Source organism: Tupaia chinensis, unplaced genomic scaffold (assembly GCF_000334495.1).
Source record: "Tupaia chinensis unplaced genomic scaffold, TupChi_1.0 Scaffold144100_1, whole genome shotgun sequence".
Classification (NCBI taxonomy): Eukaryota; Metazoa; Chordata; class Mammalia; order Scandentia; family Tupaiidae; genus Tupaia; species Tupaia belangeri.
Genome location: NW_006203954.1, coordinates 46,475 through 67,477, shown reverse-complemented (window position 1 = coordinate 67,477; position 21,003 = coordinate 46,475). Strand labels below are relative to the sequence as shown.

Sequence of the window (21,003 nt, the reverse complement as noted above, 5' to 3'; positions counted from 1 at the left end):
CCCTTATTTTTTTTTTTTTTTTTTTTTGAGAGATTTTCACTGTAGGGCGCGTGCGCTCGCCAGACAGACAGAGAGAGACATAGAGACAGAAAGCGAGAAATCACCCCCCGGGGGGATGGTCACGCCACAATCCCTTCTCCTCCATTCTCCTCTCGGGATCTTGGGCACGCACGCACACGCGCCCGGCGTGAGTTTTAAGCCACCGGGTCCGGGACACGAACCGCGGTTGACTACGTGGGAGTCCAGCGACATAGCCATTACGCTAACTGCTGGTTCCCTCATTCCCTCATTTTTGACCACCCTCTTTGGAAGTGCAATCCTGCATCTGTTGTTGACTCTCCCTATTCCCTTTCCTTGCTTTGCAGTTCTCTGTAGCACTTACCAATTTACATATTAAATATTTTACTGGTATTTTAACACAATTCCTCCCCATGTCATCTAAATATACATGCATAAATTTTTTTCCTTTCTTGTTAAATTTGTCTAGAGGGTATGTGTGCTTGCCAGAGAGAGACACAGAGAGGGAGAGGAGAAAGCACCCTCATGGGGAATGGTCACGCCACAATCCCTTCTCTTCCATCTCTTCCTCCTTTTGTGATTTTTGGGCACACATACATACATCCAGCATGTTTCTCAAGTCACCTGGTCTGGGACTTGAACCACATGATTGGCCTTGTGGGATCCAGCTGCCCTGTCCTCTAGGCCATGGAACTAGCCCAGATTTTGTGTTTTTCATGCTACTGCCCCAGGCTGAGCAGTGCTTGGAAAATAGTGCTAAAATATTTGCCAAATCAACCTACCTTTGAAGATGCTCGAGAAAACTTTCGGATGAGGTGAAGCATACTGGACCTTATCAAAAGACTTGTCCAGGAACAGGCCAGGTAGTTCTGGTTAGATTATTTTTACGGCTAAATGGAGGGGCTGATTCGGAAGCATATTGCTGTGTAGAAAACAAGATTTCATTTAACTTTCATCATTTTATACATGAATATTTTTCTTGAGAGGTGTTTGCTTTAGGGAGTGTGTACTTTAGAGACAGTGAAAGGGAAAGTGCGAAATCACCCCCTGGGGTGGCTACTCTGCAATCACTTTTCCTCCCAGGATCTGGGACACCCACAAACACACACCTGGCATGATTTTCAAGCCACCAGGTCCAGAACTCAAACCATGGTTGACCATGTGGGAGTCCAGCGATGTAACCAATGCACCATCTGGTGGTCCCAGGCCCTGTCTTTAAAAAAAAAAAAAAAAAAAAAATCCTGAAGTAAAACAGTGGTAATGCAACACTGCGATGCTGAGGCCGCATGGGAAGGTGCCAGGTTTATGTCCTGAGTTCCCTCAGTATACATCAAATACCTGTGAGCACCCACGATTTCGTCTGGCTGAGGTTAGATTGCAATATGAAGACCCTGTTGGGAGTATCTCCCTATCTCTCTCATATGGAAGAAACAAACATACTTTGGAAACAAAAATTCTCTCACAAAAAATCTGAAGGCCATGGGGCCAGTAGGTGGCATGGTGGGTAAGGTGTTGGAATCCCACATGGCAAACCATGGTTCGAGCCCCAGATCCAGCAGCTTGAAAATCCTGCCAGGTGTATGTGTGTGTATGTGTGTGCCCAAAGTCCCAGGAGGAGAATGGGGGAGAAAGGACTGTGGCATGGCCATCCCTCTTCAGGAGGGAGATGTGATTTCTCACTTTCCCTCTCTCTGGTGAGCACACACATCTTACAGCAAAAACCTAAGAAATAAAAGAAAAAAAACCCTGAAGACGATAGATTCTCTATTCCTCTTTTTGCACCTTACCTACCTTGAGGCTTAAGAGGTCACAGCTCAAAATAATGATAGTAGCAACTAATACAAATTACCTGTGAGCCAGGCGTTATAACTACATAATTTCACATGCATTAAATAATTGAATGCTCATAGTAGCATCATAAACTTGATAGGGAGAGACAATATATCCTGTTAAGTTAGAATTACGATTGGACAATCTGGGTTGGAATTCTGGCTTCAACAATTTTCAGCTTTGTGACTTTCAACAAGTCATTTCACCTTGCTATGGGGCAGTTCATTCTGTTTGAAATAAGGAAAATAACTACTTCATAGGGTCATTATAAAAATTTAAAAAGGCACTACATGGAGACAGTTGAGAACTGTTCCCGACACAAAGTAAGCACTCAAAGCATATTAGCTATTGTTCCCTCATTACACAGAAAGACTGGTGAAGACCCATCTAATGCATGCACCCAGTAAGGTGCTGAGTGAGATTATGAATCCAGATCTGTCTGCTAGTCCTGTTCCTAACCAAGAGATACTGGGTATCTAACACACAAAACCTACAGTAGCTGCTTAATTTTAGAAAATTAATCTATCTTGACCACAGAACTTAGGGCTGGGTTGAGAAATCCTGTATACCAGTGTCTTGATTTCTACACATAAATTAGCAAGTAGGAAATTAAGGTATTTCCAGTCTCCCAGTTTAGATGACACGCCCCCAACTGCAGGGCCCACACCTTCACTTTAGTTCAAAAGTTCTGGACCCCCTCACTGAATCTCTACCCTCACCCACCTTCGGGAATTCCTTATCCCCTGTGTCATGTGCTTTCCAACTAACTCATGGGTATTAAAGTCAAAAAGTGATAGCCTTTAAGCCCATGGATGGCAGATGGTGCGAAGATTAATGGCAGAGACCCAAGGATTAATCTGTCCAATTCAGGTGAAAACACAATGTGAACATTGCCCAAAGGAAAGACTGCAAACTCCACCTCTCAACCTGACATCTCGAGAAGAGGGCAGAGATTAGACACAAGGATCCGCGCAGGCCTTGCTACCTTATTATTACTTTAACATTTATTTGTTTTCCAAGCCACCAATCGGGGTCTTGAACCGCAGTCAATCATGTGGCAATCCAGCACCTTAACCATCACATCACCTTCTGGCCCCACTTGCCCTATTTGCTATCAACTTAGGTATCTCCTTTCTCAACCTGCACCGGTGGTGGCTCTGTTACTTACTTGACACCGTCGAACCGGGAGACGGAAAGCCGAGCAGCCAGAACAGCCGGGAACTTGAGGGAAAATACTTCCGGCGAGTGAAGTTAGAAAGCCCTCCCCTTCCTGAGAACTGGCAAAGTAAGTCCGGTAGGGGTCTCGATCCGCGCTAACTGGTTCCCACGCTTGGCCGTTCTTTTAAATGGGTCTATTAAAAATAATAATAATTCTAGTTTAAACTGAGTGTTGAACAAAGCACTTGAACGGTCTCTGACTCTTTATTCCAAGATTCCTAGCCAGCAGAATCTGCCCGCAGAGTTCCGAAAGCTAAAGCACTGCAGAAACATTCTGAGTGATGATAGAGAAGGAAGGTAGACGCGGCCAAATTTCTTGACATCTCTGCAAATCATTTTCTACTTTGCTAATAACTGGGTTTATAGGATCGACGGGGCACATCTCATTCTGCATTACGGTCTCAACTATTCTGTGTGTTTGGGGAGAGGGAAGCTAGAAAATCACGAAGAAAGAGCACAAGGGGCGGGACTTTTACTGCCCAAAAAGATGTGGCAAGAAGAGCCTTGGGTTTAAGGGTGATCCGGAAAGTGAAATCGTCCCTCCTGCCACCATGAACATTAATTTCCCGGGTCTGTGATCTTGGATACGTCCCTTCTCTTCTCTAGGCTCTATTTCACAATCTGTCATAGGAAATGGCACCAGGCAATGTGAATGTCCTTCCGTCTCCAAGCCTCACGCTGAAGACAAGTAATAGATGTCGGACCCACGCCTGCCCGTTCCTCCGGATTTCAGGTAGTCAAGCTTCCTGAGTGCCAGCCATCTTATAGCTTAACTTCCCGTATTAAACAGGTACAGAGAATTCTTCGTAGTAGTATCCTCTTCCAGGCGACCTAGGTTTTCGGTTTTATTTCCTTCTGCGTCGCGGCAGCACCGCCCCTTCCCGTTGTGCCATACCCAATGAGACTTCGGGTAGGTGAAACGGCTTCTCCGCCTGGGCAAAGGCGCCAGGGCGGGGGAGGACGCCTGCGGTCCCTGGGAACTACCACTCCCATCGGGTAGCGCGCCAGTTCCGCCCGCGCAGGCCTTCGGAGCCCGGCCGTGGAGCCCGCTGGGGGCTGGAGTCTCAACGACGCGCACACGTGAAGGAGTGGAAGGTGGGAAGGGGTTGGAAAACACGCTCCTCCGACAGCGGTTTGCTAGTACTGGTTAGAGGGAGGTTGGGGAGGCGCGCTAGCCTCGAGGCGGGGTGCGAGAGGGCGGAAAAAGAAGGGGCGGGGAAAAGCGGGTACATAAACACATCCACCCACTTTCACACGCGCCCAGGCAGGGCGTTGAGGACACTAGTAAACTTGGCTGGTCTCCGCCCTTCGCACGGCCGGAGCAAAGGCAGACCTCTCCACATCGAGGGTCTGGAGCGACAACGCACCGTCTAGGTGCCCAGAAGGGGCGAGCTGGGGGCGGGGCCGGGATTAACGGGCGTTTACGCAGCCAAACGTTGGCGCCGTGGGGTGCAGGCGTCCCCAGCAGGGTCACCCGAGCGAGGCCCGCGGAGCAGCGCCCGTGCGCACGCGCGTTCGGTCCTGCGGTGGGCGTGTGCGAGGCGGGGCCGGATGGGGGAGGGGGCCGGGCCGGGCGTCGCTCCGCCTCTTCCACCCGCTCTGCCCCTCCTGGGCCTTGTGGGCCGGGCAGCCATTTTGGGAAGAGCTTTGTTATGGTTGTGGGCTAGCCACCTCTGCCGGGTCGAGAAGCTGGGGACGCGTCCTCAGACGCCGCGCCTCGTCCCTGGTCGTAGTCCCGCCGCTGCCTGGTGAGTGGGAGTTCCGGACAACGGGGCCGTAAGGGATCTCGGAGTCGTCCCGGCGCGGGGTGCCGTCCGGTGCCAAACCGTCCAACTGTTAAAACTAGTTGAGGGAAGCTCTCACACAGGTGGTTGGGTGCGGGTCTGCCCGGAGGGCCGAGCGGAGCCCCCGGGGGGTGCGGCGCGGACCGGGCGTCCCCGGTGCGTGGAGCCCTGGCCGGCGTCGCCGCGGCTCCGCGAGAGCGCTCCTGCTCCAACTTTGCTCCGCCGCTCGGAACGCTCACCTGCGGCTCCGGCGCTCCGGCGTTGCGGCTCGCTGCCGGTTGCATGGCTTGGCTTACGGGCCTCTTCCCTTAAAATGTGATCCAGGAGCTTTTGGTTTTTTCCCTGAAGGAAAATGTAAAGAGGAAAAAGTCGTGTTAAGTCTAATGTGAGGTCTCTGAGGGGAAGGAGAAGCTTTAACCCCTGGCGTCCCGGTCCTTCGTGGGAGCGAGGTGTTTTCGTTGGGTCTACCCAGTATCTACCAACCTCCATTCCTCGAAGAAAGATCTGGTTGGTCTTGAAGCGTTTTAATAAGTACTCCCCCCGCCCCCCGTTAAATCTGCTCGGAGCCCCGAGAAATTCAAAAGAAAGGCTGGATCTAAAATGGCTGTAGCTTGGGGAAGTGCCCTGCGTTTCGGTAACTTAAGAACTTTAACGTCTCTCAGAATCGTAGCCGTTTCCCTGTGAGGACGTTTATTGTATCTGTTGATCTTTTGGTCTTTGCAATTGCTGTCTTACCTCGATTCCTTTTGCTAGGTGAAAACAAAGGTGAGGCTGTCGAAGTTTGCTTACTACAAAAGTTTACATAAGAATGGGTGCGGTTTTTCTTTCCTTTTTTTTTTTTTTCCGGTAGTTACTTAAAGGTCTGAAATTGTGCTGTGGTGTCAACTTTTTATCTGCCAACTTTGTATTCTGAGGTTGGCTTGTCATATTTGTTGAAATATTTGCTTCTAACTTTGATATTTATTGCTTACTGAAAAAACACAGATTTAATGGTGTGGTTTATGTTTTATAATAGTTTAGCAACAAGTCACATTCGTTTGTAAATCTTAGCTTAAACCTAAATTTGTAATTAAATAGACTGCTGTTCTTTTCTAAGGTTTTATATCCAATGTGTGAAAGGAAATCGGGGTGCTGTTAAGTTTAGGACATCTACTAGAATATTGTATTACAATTCAGCAAGTGAAAACATACTTCACATGTAAAGTGCCTGGTTGTAGTACTCGTTTAACCAGAGGGCTCTCTGCTTTAAAACAAACCAACCAAAAAAACCAACCAATAGATTCAGAATTTTACCTGAAAACAGTTTGGAAACCTAAAACAGAACATTTCAGTATGTGGAAAGGCGCTTGAGTTTGAACTTGCAATCCATTAAAAAAAAAAAAAAAAGTAACATGCTAATTGTAGGGGCCGGCAGGTGGCGTGGTGGTTAAGGGCGCTGGACTACCGCTTGGCTGTCTGTCCGCGGTTTGAGTCCCGGACCTGGTGGCTTGCTTTCGCTCGCTTGCTCTTTCTGTCCCTCTCCAATTAAAATAAGTAAGTAAAATAATTCTTTTTAAAAAATGCTAATTGTAAACGAGAACTTTGAAATTCATAGTAAAATAAATTGTCTTCTCTCCCAGGGAGTCAGATTCAATTAACTTACCTACATTCCTTAAAACACAAAAGTTTATTTTTGTCAGTTCCCATACGAATGTTTTGAAGTTATTTGGTTTTCTAAGAAAAGCATTTAAAGATTTTTGCAGAAATTACAAATCGTTGCTCTGTTTTGCCATTGTTGCTTACAGGATTTGAGTGAGACTATACTCCAGTTCTTTTTTTTTTTATTTAACATCCTCAAAATGGTTTGTACATGTACATGTTGATATGAACATTCTTTTAATTGATTCTGGATGATATCTTGTACATTTTCTTGAAGTTTAGAGGAGACTGTTGGGAAGACTTTTTTTTTTTTTTTTTTTTTTTTTTTGATGATCTTGATTCTCCTGCCCTAATTTCCCAGTTCACTAGGGTTATAAGAGGCACAGTCTTGGAGGCTTGTTCAGGTTGGCCCTGGAGCCTTTCATACTGTTTCCACAGTTGCTGGGTGGCCTTCTTTATTTTGAGTGAATTTAATTGACCAGTTTTCTCATCAGTGTCTGTTTAAAATCTTAGTTGAGGAGGACATAGTCAATCATTTAATAAGTATGAGATGGTAAGAAATCCAGGGTACATTTCTGCTCAATTTCCTAGTGCCCAGGTGAGGATATCCTTCAGCAGACTGCATATCTTTGTTTTATGGTCTAACTCTAATGTGCCAGGGATTTACTGTTGTTCAAAGTTTACATTTATTAACTTTTTACTCCTAATGAGTAAATGTTTTATTCCCCTTTTTATATTCAGGGAAGATGAATCCAGAGGCACATCCACCTAGTAGATAACAGTCTAGATAATCTGTTCCTAAGTCACTGTGCTTAACTATTGCGATTTCTTCTCTCAAACCTGAAAGTGAGACTAATCAATTTTAAGGGACCCCAATTAAAGTAGTTCATGGAAAAGGCAAGTTCTGGTGTTATTTATGGTTTCTCAGGTAGGTAGGGGGATTTAGGTGGTGGAGAGAGATGTTACCTAATAAGTGACTATCATTGCTCTTGTCTGGAATCTAATATGTGGTTGTGCTGTTAGAAACCTGACTGCCCAAGTTACTTCTCAGTCAGACTTGGTGATTCTTACTTCCCATTGAAGTCTACCCAAGAGAAAATTGCCTCCCAGAAGACTTCAGAAGTAGTTTTGTAAGAGGAACTGAAGGGACTGAACTTTTTTGTCTGTAGATATACTTTATTTAACCAGTGAGGTAGATTACTTTCTAATGTGTGTGTGTGTGTGTGTGTGTGTGTGTGCATATATATATATATATAAAGTTTTTATAGGTAATTTCAAATATATTGGACATATGTTTAAAGGAGCCATTAGTTTTCCTTTATTAACACAAATAATTAGCCTTCAATTGATCTGTTAAGCATTTTTTTTTTTTTTTAACCAGAGAGAAAAAGTGACAGGAGAGGGAGAAAGCACTCCCTTCCAGTGAATCGTAGTCATACTACAAACCCATCTCAGTTTCTCCATCCTGTTGGTATTTTGGGCATGAACACACATGCCTGGAGTTTTTTTCAAGCCGTGGAGGCCAGAATTCAGACCAGGATCAGCCATGTGGAATATTGTTCCCTTAACCATTAGGCAACTGACTGGCCTCAAGCAAATTACTATTTTTTCTTAAAAATTGGTCACTAATTCTTTTAAGAAATGTTGGAGGCTTTACTCTGGTGCCAGTTGCAGTGTTGTAGTGACTGGAAATATCTAGATATTCTTGCTATTAAAGAATAAAAATAATCATCATGACCAACACAGACAGCTATCTTTCATTCTCCTTTTTTTTTTTTTTTAAGAGAGATTTTTGCTTTATGGTGTGTGTGTTCACCGTAGAGAGAGACAGAAAGCGAGAAATCACCCCCACCTCCCCGGGGATGGCCATGCTGCAATCCCTTCTCCATTCTCCTTTCAAAATGTTGGGTACGCATGTACATAGGCTCTGTGGGATGTTTAAGCCCCTGGGTCTGACCGCTGTCAACTACATGGGAGTCCAGAAACTTAACCATTCATTACACTATCTGCTGGTCCCAAGAACTGTCTTTTTTTTGGGGGGGGGGGGGTAAGGCGCGTGTGCTTTCCAGAAAGACAGAGCGAGACAGAGACAGAAAGTGAGAAATCACCCCCCAGCGGAGATGGCCACACCACAATCCCTTCTCCTCCATTCTCCTCTTGGGATCTTGATCAGGCACGCACATGCACCTGGTGTGAGTTTAAGCCACCGGATCCAGGACTCGAACCGCAGTCAGCTACATGGGAGTCCAGCAACATAGCGATTACACCAACTGCTGGTCCCAGAACTGTCTTTCCCTTAAAGGAGTTGATTTTAACAGAGATGGCCACACCACAATCCCTTCTCCTCCATTCTCCTCTTGGGATCTTGATCAGGCACGCACATGCACCTGGTGTGAGTTTAAGCCACCGGATCCAGGACTCGAACCGCAGTCAGCTACATGGGAGTCCAGCAACATAGCGATTACACCAACTGCTGGTCCCAGAACTGTCTTTCCCTTAAAGGAGTTGATTTTAACACTCCCCCCCCCTTTTTTTTTTTTTTTGTGTTTACCATAGGGCATATGCACTCCCCAGAGAGAGAGAGAGAGAGAGAGAGAGAGAGAGAGGAAAAGTGAGAAATCATCCTCCCGTCCCCAGGAGAGATGGCCACATTGTAATACCTTTGGACACGCATGTACACACTCCCAGCATGATTTTCAAGCTCCCAGTCTAGGACTTGGACCATCGTGAGCCGTGTGGAAGTCCAGCACCTTAACCACCACACCACCAGCTGGTCCGTCCCTTTTCCACATTTCACCTTATGTAGACTTGAGGCTAGAGAATCACCAGAATAAACAGTTTGGGTACTCTTTTTGAACAGTAGGCCTTTTTGAACAATGTAGAATAAATATTTTTCTCCCAGAAAAGTCTAATTTACTTAATTTTGGATATGCTTTTTTTTTTTTTTAATGAAATTTCTTAATTTATTATTATTATTTTAATTTGACCAGAGAGAGAGAGAAGGAAAGTGAGAAAGCAAGCCTCCATATTCAGGACTCAAACTGTAGTTGGCCATGTGGAAGTCCAGCACCTTAACCACCATGCCAGAGAGGTTGCATAGTAGAATAATCAAGGGCACCAACTTTGTAGCCAGACCACCTAGGTTTGAGTCTCAACTTTGGTGCTCTCAGCTCTCTGACCTTATGTGGTTTACTTAGATCAAATTCTGTGCCTATTTTATCTGTTGAATGGAGTAGAGTTGCTGTAATAAGTATGAGGGGCTGTCAGGAGGCATAGCGGTTAGGGCGCTGGACTCCTGCATGGCCAACAGCGGCTCAAGTTCCGGACCTGGCGGTTTCCTTTCTCACTTTCTCTTTCTCTGTGGTGAAATTAAAAAGTAATAACAAAAATTAAATAAAATGATTCTTTTTTAAAAAATAAAATATAATGAAATAATATTTGTGGAGTTCTTAAAACAATGTCTGATCATAATAAGCACTTCATGATTTTTAAATAAAATTTTAATCTTTAATGAGCATCCCCTTACATACCAGTCCACTGAAATGTAGTGAAATCTGACAGATTTATTGCACATGGAGTTGTGTTTTTCTTTCTTACATACTACTTTTTTTTTTTGAGAGAGAGATTTTCGCTATAGGGCGTGTGTGCTGGCCAGACAGACAGACAGAGACAGACATAGAGACAGAAAGCGAGAAATCACCCCCCAGGGGGGGGATGGTCACGCTGCAATCCCTTCTCCTCCATTCTCCTCTCGGGATCTTGGGCACACACGCACACGCGCCCGGCGTGAGTTTTAAGCCACCGGGTCCGGGACGTGAACCGCAGTCGACTACGTGGGAGTCCAGCGACATAGCCATTACGCTAACTGCTGGTTCCCCTTACATATTACTTTTATGTCCACTTTTCTTTACTGGTGTATTTCAATCAAGATCTGGGTTCCACACATTGCAATTGACTGGCATTCTTTTAGGCCTGTTTTAATTTATATATTTCTCCTGTGTTCCCCCCTCCCCTTTGTACTTTGTTAAAAAAAAACAGGTCACTTTCTGCAGATACTCGTGTTCTAGATTTTCCAGATTTCTTATAAATTGGTGGGTGGATAGCGAGGCTTAGATTAGATTTGATTTGTGAGTGGGTCCTAGGTGATTCTGTATTTGGGTATTTTTATTTCCTGGTTTGTTTATTGTTCTCATGTATATTATATTCTCAATTTTCCCTATTGAGCTTCATAGAGTAATTGTATGGGTTATTTACCCTCCTTTGATGATACTGTTTAAAGTGGAGTGTTTGATTTGCTTTAGTGCCCAACTCTGCATTAACTTTTCCAAGTAGTTTGTTTCCTGTCCTTTTTTCTTCTATTTGTTTGTTTATGGTATTAGAAAATTGAGCTAAGTATGTTGAGTTTTTGGTATTTTTATTTCCTAGTTTGGGTTACTAATGAGTGGTTTTCTTTACTCAGAACTGTGGGTTTTGTTTTTGTTTTTTGTTCCTATTTTACCCTCCAAATATTAGACATTTTGTTCTTCCCCGCCCCCCAGTCTTATATTTTTGCTCTTTTAATTTGTCAACGGTGATTGTAGAGGAGTAGAAAGCATCCCTGTGGGGAATGGTGATGCTGCAATCCCTTCTCTATTTCCTTCCTTTCATGATTTGGGGTATGTGTGTGTATACACACAGGGTATGTTTTCCAAGCCTACAGGTCAGGGACCCAAACTACACAATCAGTCATATGTAATCCACCTGCTTTAAACATCATACCCCTTGCTGACCCAGGCATTGCATTCTTAAAACTTACTAGATATTTACTATAGGCCAAACACTATTTAAAAAAAATTATTATTATTATTCCATTAGAGAAACAAACAGGCACCCCAACATGGTGTTCATGTTGCAGTCTACCCCTAGTCTCAGGTGGCCCAGATCATGGTTGAGTGTGTATGTGCTCTCATTATGCTGAGGGAGGGGACCAGCAGTTAGTGTAATGGCTATGTCGCTGGACTCCCATATATTCAACCACGGTTCAAGTCCCGGACCCGGGGGCTTAAACTCACACCTGGCGCGTGTGCGTGTGTGCCCAAGATCCCAAGAGGAGAATGGAGGAGAAGGAATTGGAGTGTGGCCATCCCCCCGGGGGGTGATTTTTCGCTTTCTGTCTCACTGTCTCTCTCTGGCGAGCACACGCGCCCTATAGCAGAAACCTCTCCAAAAAAAATATGCTCAGGGAGGTCCCAGGTTGTGAACTCATGACCTTCCCAGTGTGGGCCCAGTTGCATTCCCACTGTGCCAAGATCTGCTCCCAAACACTGGTCTGTCTTTTTCTAGGGAAAAAAACATTCAGGCATTATCTCCTCTCCCCCTTATTTTTAAATTTCTGACTGAGGGCATGTGTGCTTGCAGGAGAGAGGGACAGTGAGAAAGCAACCCCACGGGATTGGCCATGCTGTGATCTCTTTCCCATTTCTCCATCCTTTGGGGAGGGAGTGTTTCTCAAGCCTTAGGATCTGGGACTCAACCAAGCAGTTGGTTGTGTGGGATCCAGTTGCCTTAACCACTGTGCCAAGGAGTGGCCTCAGGCATTATTCCTAACATGTTGCTTGTATTCATTCAGTTAACAGTCCAGCAATCTCCAAATGACAGGGATTTGAAAGGGGTAAAATATCTTGCCCAGCGTCACAAAGTCTGCTCTTCTGACTTAAAAAATAAAACCTTTATTTCCATTTCAAACAATCTAAATGGTACATTTAAATTAAAAGCAAAGGTTCTTTTCTTTTTTCTTTTTAAAATCTCTACTTTTCTGTCTCTTAGTATGTATGAATGTATTTATTTGTTTTATTTTACTGCCAGAATGCACATGCCATGGTCAGAGAGAGAAAAAAGGAGAAAGCACTCCCACAGTGGGCCATCGTCATTCTGCAATCCCTTCTCTTTTTCTCTTCCTGTTGGGACTCATCATGCATGTACACATGCCTGTGTGCTTTTTAAACAGCTGAGTCCAGGACTCAGATAGCAGTCAACCATGTAGGATCTGGTTCTCTTAACCACTAGGCCATGGAGCTGGTCCATGTGGGCGGTTTCCTCAGCAGGCTCTTCTTGTAACAAGACTTTGACAATGCTTTTAATTGCTTAGCTTCCCTTGATGTCTCTGTATGTTTGCCAAGTTAAAGAGGCTCTTATTCTCTAAACTCCTAGTGGTCTTTTTTTTCTTCGTTTTTGTTTTTTTTTTGCTCTAGGGAGCATACGCCCACAGAGAGACGGACAGAAAGTGAGATATCAATTCCCAGGGGGAGTGGCCATGCTGCAATCCATTCTCCTCTCGGGATTTTGGGCACACACACACACATTTTAATTTTAACTTTTAAGCTACTGGGTTCAGGGCTCAAACCATAATTGACTACATGGGAGTCCAGCAACATAACCATTACGCTATCTGCTGATCCTACTCCTAGTGGTCTGATGAGCTCCTTTTCAGCTTTCTAAATACAGTTTATTTTTTTAACCAAGGGCCCTAGATTGCATAATTTGCTATCCTGTAAGGTTTTATTTGTTACTGCTTCTATTTAGATGGTCTTCTAACTCATGACATGAAAAACTTCTGTAAATGTCTTTTTTTTTTTTTTTTTCTTTTTAAGCTTTTGCCATAGGGTGTGTGTGCTTGGCTTGCCAGAGAGATACAGAAAGGGACAGTGAGAGAGAAAGTGAGAAGTCATCTCCCACACTGCATGCAATCCCCTGTCCTCCATTCTCCTCTTGGGATTTTGGAATGCGTGCACATGTGCTTGGCGTGATTTTCAAGCCTTTAGGTCTGGGGCTTTTTTTTTGTTTTTTTGGCTAGAGAGCACTTACATTTGCTAGAAAGAGACAGATTGAGGGTGGAGAAGCACACAACCCCCCCCCATGGGAAATGGTCATGCCACAATTGCTTCTCCATCCGTCACTCTTTTGGCATTCATGTACATACTCTTATTTTCTCTAGCTACTTGGTCTAGGACTCCAGCCACATAGTCGACCATGTAGGGTCCTGGCTGCCTTAACCACCAGACCCCAGAGCTGTCCCAATTCCTAAAAGCATTAGTTCTTGATCTTTTAAAATTTACTGGGTTGGGTCAGTCAGGTGACATGGTGGTTAAGGCAGTTGCATCCCACATGGCCAGCTGAGCAGTTCGAGTCCTAGACCTGGACCTGGCAGCTTGAAAAATATGCAGGATTTGTCTGCCTGCATGCCCAAAATCCTGAGAGGAGAAGGGATTGTGGCATTGGCATCCCCCTACATCTCCACCTAGAGAGGTACTTTCTTACTTGAGAACATATATGTTCTGTAGCAAATATTTTTTGTTGTTTTTGGGTTTTGCCATAGGGCACATGGCGCTCACAGGAGAGAGACAGAGAGAGGTAAGAATGAGAAATCACTCCCCTACCCCAGGATAAATGGCCAAATCCCAATTCCTTCTCTCAGGATTTTGAGGAATGCATGCTCATGTATGCGACCTGATTTTTTAAGTCACCAGGTCCAGGATTCTCTAACCATGGTCAGCCATGTGGGATCCAGAGCATTAACTACCGTACCCCCTGCTAGCCCTACCCTATAGCAAATTTAAAAGATAAATTTAAAAAACAAAAATTTTTATCTGGGTTAAGAAGTCCTGAACATCAGTAATTTATTAAAGATCCCCATGAGATTTTTTCTTTTAATAATTATTTTATTATTATTTCAGTATTTAATTACTTTTGGCATTCCTATTAAACAGAAATTATTTTGGGGTCATTTTTGCATAGAAAAATACATATGATTTTCTCAACAACATAATATTACTAACAGCTTCGTGCATTTTTTCCAGATTGTTGTCTTAAGCATATATTTACAGGTTTCTTTTTATTTTACTGAAATGAGAGCAACTTGCTTTTTTAGTTTCTGATGCATTCTTTGCCTGTGGGTAAATAGTCTCTTCCTCTAATACCCAGGTACTATTCAAATTTCCCCAGCCGATCCAAAAAATATTCCTTAGAACTTGCTAGCTAAAAGATAGCTGATATAGGACCTTGTTGCATACTTTCTTTTATCTATTTATTCTAGTGATTTTTCAATGACAACGACTTGGTGACTGGATGATTGTCATGTGAATGCTGTTAGGTTTTTGCCACAGGGCACCTGGGCTGGCTGGAAAGAGACAGGGAGGGAAAGTGAAAAATCACCCCCCAGGGGAATGGGTATGTCACATCCCTTCTCAATTTTCTTGGGATTTAGGGCAAGCACGCACACATACCCAGTGTGTTTTTCAAGCCATTTGGTCTTGGACATGAACTAGTATTGGCCATGTAGGATCTAGCACCTTACCCACTATACCACCTGCCAGCCCTCTTCTTTATTTAATTCTTGTATTTTTTTCTAATTTATAGCTAAAAGTTAAATGGATTTACATCCGAACCTTTTTTACTAAAATACAACATAGATTTTGCATCATATAATAAAACGCATTGCTATCTTTATTCATAAAGGATGACCTTGGCACCGTTTTTTAATACTTTTTCCTTTTTAAAATTTTATTTATTATTGTTATTATTATTTTATTTGCCATAGGGCATGTACACTCAGCCAGAGAGAGAGCGAATGAGAAAGCAAGCTGTCAGATCCAGGACTCAGATTGCAGTTGGTTATGTGGGAGTCCAGCACCTTAACCACTACACCACTTGCAATATTTTAATGGTATTAAGATTGATCCTGGATTAAGTTGAGCAGTGTATTTAACTGTTGGTCTTCTCCTCTTGCAGAAGAAACTAATTTGCATGGTTTTACCCTAGCACTAAGAGTTCCTGTTTCTTATCATCCATTGGCCTTTTTTTGTTTGTTTTTTATAATATGGAACAGCTTTAATGAACTATAATTTATAGACCAAGAAATTCATCCACCAAAGGTGTACACTGTAATGGCTTATAGTATATTCGCAGAGCTGTGCTGTCATTCCTACTAATTTTATTACCCCAGAAAAAAACTTATGACTATCAGCAATCAACTTCCATTTGTCTCCAGCTCTGGATAGCCACTGATGTACTTTCTCTGGATGTTTTTATTCTAGACATCTTATTTGTCGTAAGTAGACCCATATAATATGTGGTCTTTTGTGACTGACTTCTTTGATGTAGCATAGTATTTTATTTATTTTATTTATTTATTTAGGTTTTTGCAATAGAGTACATGTGCTCACTGGAGAGAGAAGTGGAGGGGTGAAAGTGATAGACAGTTAAACATACTTTTTTTTTTTTAAGGATTATGTATTTAATTTTATTTATTATTTTTCTTTTCCCATTTTACCAAAGAGAGAGAGAGAAGGAGAGTGAGAAAGCAAGCCACCCGGTCTGGGACTGTGATCAGCCAAGTTGTCTGGCACTTTAACCACCACGCCATCTGCTGGCCCCAAACCTACATAGTTCTTTTTAAATCATGAGATTTTGAAAGAAAATGTTAGGACTAGAGGATATCTGAAGATATACAGTTACGGTGTTGAGCTCCTCAGTTTAATGAATAAGAAGTGTTCAAGGAGAGCTCTTAACAGTTAGATGGGCGCGGGCAGGTGGCGTGAAAGTTAAGGTGCTGGATTCCCACATGGCAACGACTGCTGTTTGAGTCCTGGAAAATGTTTAGGGGCTAGCAGGTGGAGTGGTGGTTGAAGGCGCTGGATTCCCACATGACCGACTGTGATTTGAGTCCCGGACCTGGCGCTTGGCTTTCTCACTTTCCCTTTCTCACTTTCCCTTTCTCTCTCTGTCTCTCTCTCTCTACTCTACTCAAATGAAAAACTTAATAACAAATGGAATTAAATAAATAAATAATTAAAAAAAAAAAAACAGATGGGGTCTCGTGGCAAAAGCAGCTGCATCCTACATGGCCAACTGTGTGGTTCAAATCTCAGACCCAGCATCTTGGAAAAACACATTTGGGCACGTGGATGTGCATGCCCAAATCCTGAGAGGGAGGGATGGAGAAGGGATTGTGACATGACCTTTCTTATGGAGGTGACACTTTCTCTCTTTCCAGTGAATGCACATACCCTGTGAGCACAAAAAAAAAAGTCAGATTAAGAAGATACTAATTGATGGAATTGTCAACACCTCTTAAGAAAAAGAACTTTTTTTTTTTTATTTTTTTTATTTTGGAGAGGTTTTTGCTATGGGGCGCGTGCGCTCTCCAGAAAGACAGAGAGAGACAGACAGAAAGCAAGAAATCATCCCCCAGGGGTTATGGTCATCCCACAATCTCTTCTCCCCTTTTCCCATTCTCCTCTCGGGATCTTGGGCACGCATGCACACGCACCTGGTGTGAGTTTAAGCCATTGGGTCCAGGACTCAAACCACGGTCGACTACATGGGAGTTCAGCGACATAGCCATTACGCTAACTGCTGGTCCCAGAAGAAATTATTTTTTTGGCAGCCCATATAGGCTCTGTGTGAAGATATTATCTCACCTGGTTTTTGTTATTTTTAATTTTTTACGTTTATTTATTATGAGTGAGAGGCACACACACAGACCTTCAACAGGATCCTAGTGCTGCAGTTCACCCTCATCCTTTAGCCATTCCCAGATTATGGTCACACATGCACCCTGCATACTTAAGGGAGGACTCTGGACTTGAACTAGGAAACTTCCCAAGTGGGATTGCCTCACAGAGCATTGAGCTTTGTTTTTGTGCCACCATCTGTTGTCCCCCCCATCGTATTTGCTATTAATTCCTACCAAGTTTGTCCCATTGTAGGGAAGATAAACATGTAAACAGGTAAATGTAATACATTGCGATGGGTGCTTGAATGTAATGTGTGCATATTATCATAACCTGCTGAGAAAGAAAAGCAGTTCAGAGTCTTCCATGCAATGTGAGGTCCCTTAAAATTCCAAGAGAGGCATGAACAGGAGTCCTTGGGTTATACCTCACACCTATCAGGGTTACTATCCAAAAAGCACGTCTTAGCTACAATTCAGAGTAAATTTAAGGAATTTAAGTCATCCATTCAGAAATGAAACCTTTAAAGCCTAAAAAATAGATGGGGATAATTTGAAGAGTACACAGAAACAATTAGCAAGCATTTAAGGAACTATTATATTTACAGAACAAAGGAAAAAGTTTAGAAAATAAGTAATCCTAGGGTAGGGAGATAGACCACGAATATCTTAGTGCAGTCGTTGCCTTTCATGCTGCTCTCTAACAAAGTTTTTACAAGCCTTTTGTGAATACTACATACATAAGATTACTTAAAAAAAAAAAAAAAAGATGAGTTGGCCTTGGGGCCAGCAGGTGGTGTGGCGGTTAAGACGGCTGGACTCCCACACGACTGACCATGGTTCGAATCCCAGACCTGGCATTTGCTTTCTTTCTTCTCTCTCTGGTCAACTTCAAAAAACAGAAAAAAGAAAATGAATTTTAAAAAAATAATAATTAATAAACAAAAAAATAGGCGAGTAGGCTTTTCACCCAAGATTTGTCTTTCTTTAATGAGATGTGTCTTTTCTCTTGTGAGAGGGTGGTATTAGGATTCTTTTTAATATTCTACTTATCTACGTAAAATTGGCAACCTATATTAGTCCTCACAACTTCTTGGTTTTGAAATTTCATAGTTTGATTTAATCTGAGTTTGGAAACTGTAGTCAAATGACATAAGGTTATGGAAGCCAAGAAAAGAGATTTTTAAAGAGGATAGGCCCAGGAACTTTTTTTTTTTGAGAGATTTTCACTGTAGGGCGCGTGCGCTCGCCAGACAGACAGAGAGAGACACAGAGACAGAAAGCGAGAAATCACCCCCCAGGGGGGATGGTCACGCCGCAATCCCTTCTCCTCTCGGGATCTTGGGCACGCATGCACACGCGCCCGGTGTGAGTTTTAAGCCACCAGGTCCGGGACACGAACCGCGGTCGACTATGTGGGAGTCCAGCGACATAGCCATTACGCTAACTGCTGGTTCCCATGGCCCAGGAACATTTTAACAAGAATGTACGCCATTGGTTGGTGAGTCACAGTGTCAACCCAGAAAGGAAGACTTGAGGCATAGAAAGTGAAGCAGGAGGCCAGGCAGGTGGCATAATGGTTGTCACTGGACTCTCACATAGTCGACCACGGTTCAAGTCCCAGATGCAGTGGCTTAAAACTCATGCTGGGCGCATGTGCATGCATGCCTAAAGTCATAGAAGGAGAATGGAGGAAAAAGGATTGCTATGTCCATCCCCTCTGGGGAGGTGATTTCTCACTTTCTGTCTTTCTGGTGGGTGAAAATGCCCTATAGCAAACATCTCTCTCTTGAAAAGAGAAGAAAGCGAAACAAAAGAAATTTATTTGAGATGAGGGTTGAAGATAATTCCTAGGTGACACAGAATACAGTTGCCTAGAAAGCGTTCAATAAAATGGCTACCAAGAGAAGGGCTAGAAGATGGGGAGGTTCAAGATGTTTGCGAAGAATTCACATGGATCCATTTAGAAAAACAGGCAACTGATTAACAATACCTTGTTTTTTACATGAATTTTGGGGTTATATTGTAAATCTACAATTGTTTAATATATCATTTTATTTACTCTGAATTATAGCTAAGACGTGCTTTTTGGATAGTAACCCTGATGGATGTGAGGTATAACCCAAGGACTCATGTTCATGCCTCTCTTGGGATTTTAAGGGACCTCACATTGCATAGATTACTCTGAATTGCTTTTCTTTCTCAGTAAGTTATGAGTTTTAAGAGTATTGGTCAGGGCTCTTTGTTGTAGAAAGCAAAAATACTAAATAAAATTATGGTTATGTTTCTTCTGTCACTATCAGCTTGATGAGTGGAGAAGCAAGAATTTAATCTACATAGTTCACTCCAGTTTCATACCTTAACTCTTGTAAAACCTCTCAGGTCCTTTGCACCTATTGTCACTCGTAACTGAAGGTCTTGATTTCTACTTCATTGAGAAGGTGAAGCAATCAGAGTAGACTTTCTAAATTTTCTTTGTATAGCCAGGCATTCTGCCTTTCCTTCTGTCACTGCAAATTAAGTATGTATGAACCTACTGAAGCCAGTCTCTGGTGATGCATCAGATTCCATCCTGAACAGCATAAGGACATTGTTTTTAAGTTTTCTGCATCCTCAACTGAATCCGGTTTTCCTTCTCTACTGGTTCATGCACCTATTGGCACATTAAAAAAATTTCTTTTGACCAAGTATCTCATATAGCCACCACCCCATTTCTCTGTTCCACAGCAACACTTCTCAAAAGAATGAACTGTGCTTGCAGTTTCCTGTCCCTTCCCTTTTAAACCCACTCAGTTTAGATTTTCACTACTATCCCTATCCCACGTAGTCATTGATGCTTCCACGTTGCTAAATCCTGTAGTCTGTTCTCTTCCATTTTACTTGATGACATTTGGTAAAATGTTTACTCTTACCTTCTTGAAACATACTCCTTTTTTAAAAAAATATTTGCCTGGGGCTGTCAGATGGCGGTGGTTAACAGTGCTGGACTCCCACATGGCCGACTGTGGTTTGAGTCCTAGACCTAGTGGTTTTCTCTCTCTCTCTCCCTCTCACCCTCTCACTCTCTCACTCTTTCGCTCTCTCACTCTAACCCACCCTCTCTCGCTATCCATCTCTGGTCATATTGAAATAAATAAATGAATGAATAAATAAAGTTCAATAAAATAATTTTAAAAACTATTTGCCTGAGTGTGTGTACTCGAAAGGGAGAAAGCTCTGGGAAAGCGAGAAAGCACTCCACTTGGGGCATGGTCACACTGCATTGTGTTCTCCATTTTTCCTCCTTTTTAGAATTTTAGGGAGTACATGCACCCAGTGTGTTTCTCTAACCACTGCATCTAGGACTCGATCCACACAGTCAGCCATGTGAGATCCAACCATCTCAACCACCAGGCCATAGCTGGCCATTGAAATATTTCTTTTTAGCTTCTGGATGCTTATTCTCTGCGGTTTGTATGTTTTCATTTGCCCCAGTCTTTAGTTGTAGTATATTAAGGTTCTAGCTTTGTCTACATTCATTTCCTTGGGGATCTCATCTTGATCTGTGGATTTAAATAAAATTTCTGTCTTTAGTCTATGCCTCTTAGCAACTACAGACTCATTTCTAGCTGCCTGTTTAACCTCTCTGTGTACGTGTCTGATAAGTGCCTAATAGTTAATGTGCCCCCAAGAAAGTCATTATTTGTGGGATTCACAAAGTACTAGGATTCATAAAAGACTAGCAAGACACTGGGTATAATTTATACTGTCATTAAATAGTCATTTAAAGGAAATAACACAATAACATCAAAGAGAATAAAGTGCCAAAGGATAAATCCTAAGGGGGTCAGCAGGTAGCATAGTGGTTGGGTGCTGGACACCCACACAGCCAACTGCATGTTGAAGTCCCGGACCTGGAGGCCTGAAATTCATGCTGGGCGTGTGTGTGCATGCCCAGAATCCTGAAAGGAGAATGGAGGAGAAGGGGTTATGGCATGGCCGTCCCTGCTGGTCCCTCTTAATTTTATATATATATATTTTAAATAG

The 21,003-nt window shown here is 43.0% G+C and overlaps 1 protein-coding gene across 2 annotated transcripts in view; it reads right to left on the bottom strand.

Moving 5' to 3' along the window:
• The window catches only part of TMEM69 (transmembrane protein 69), a 6,973-nt gene extending 2,424 nt beyond the window's left edge, over positions 1-4,549 (bottom strand). The window contains exons 1-2 of one of the 2 annotated variants that reach the window (XM_006165938.3): positions 3,017-4,549; positions 801-940 (exon numbers count right to left, since the gene is read on the bottom strand). In XM_006165938.3, coding sequence (XP_006166000.1) covers positions 801-842 — 42 coding nt within the window. In that variant the 5' untranslated portion in view covers positions 843-940; positions 3,017-4,549. Of the gene's footprint in view, positions 1-800; positions 941-1,127; positions 1,171-3,016 lie in introns of those variants that run through there. The other variant, XM_006165939.3, reaches the window with a different exon arrangement.
• Positions 4,550-21,003: the final 16,454 nt, after the last annotated feature.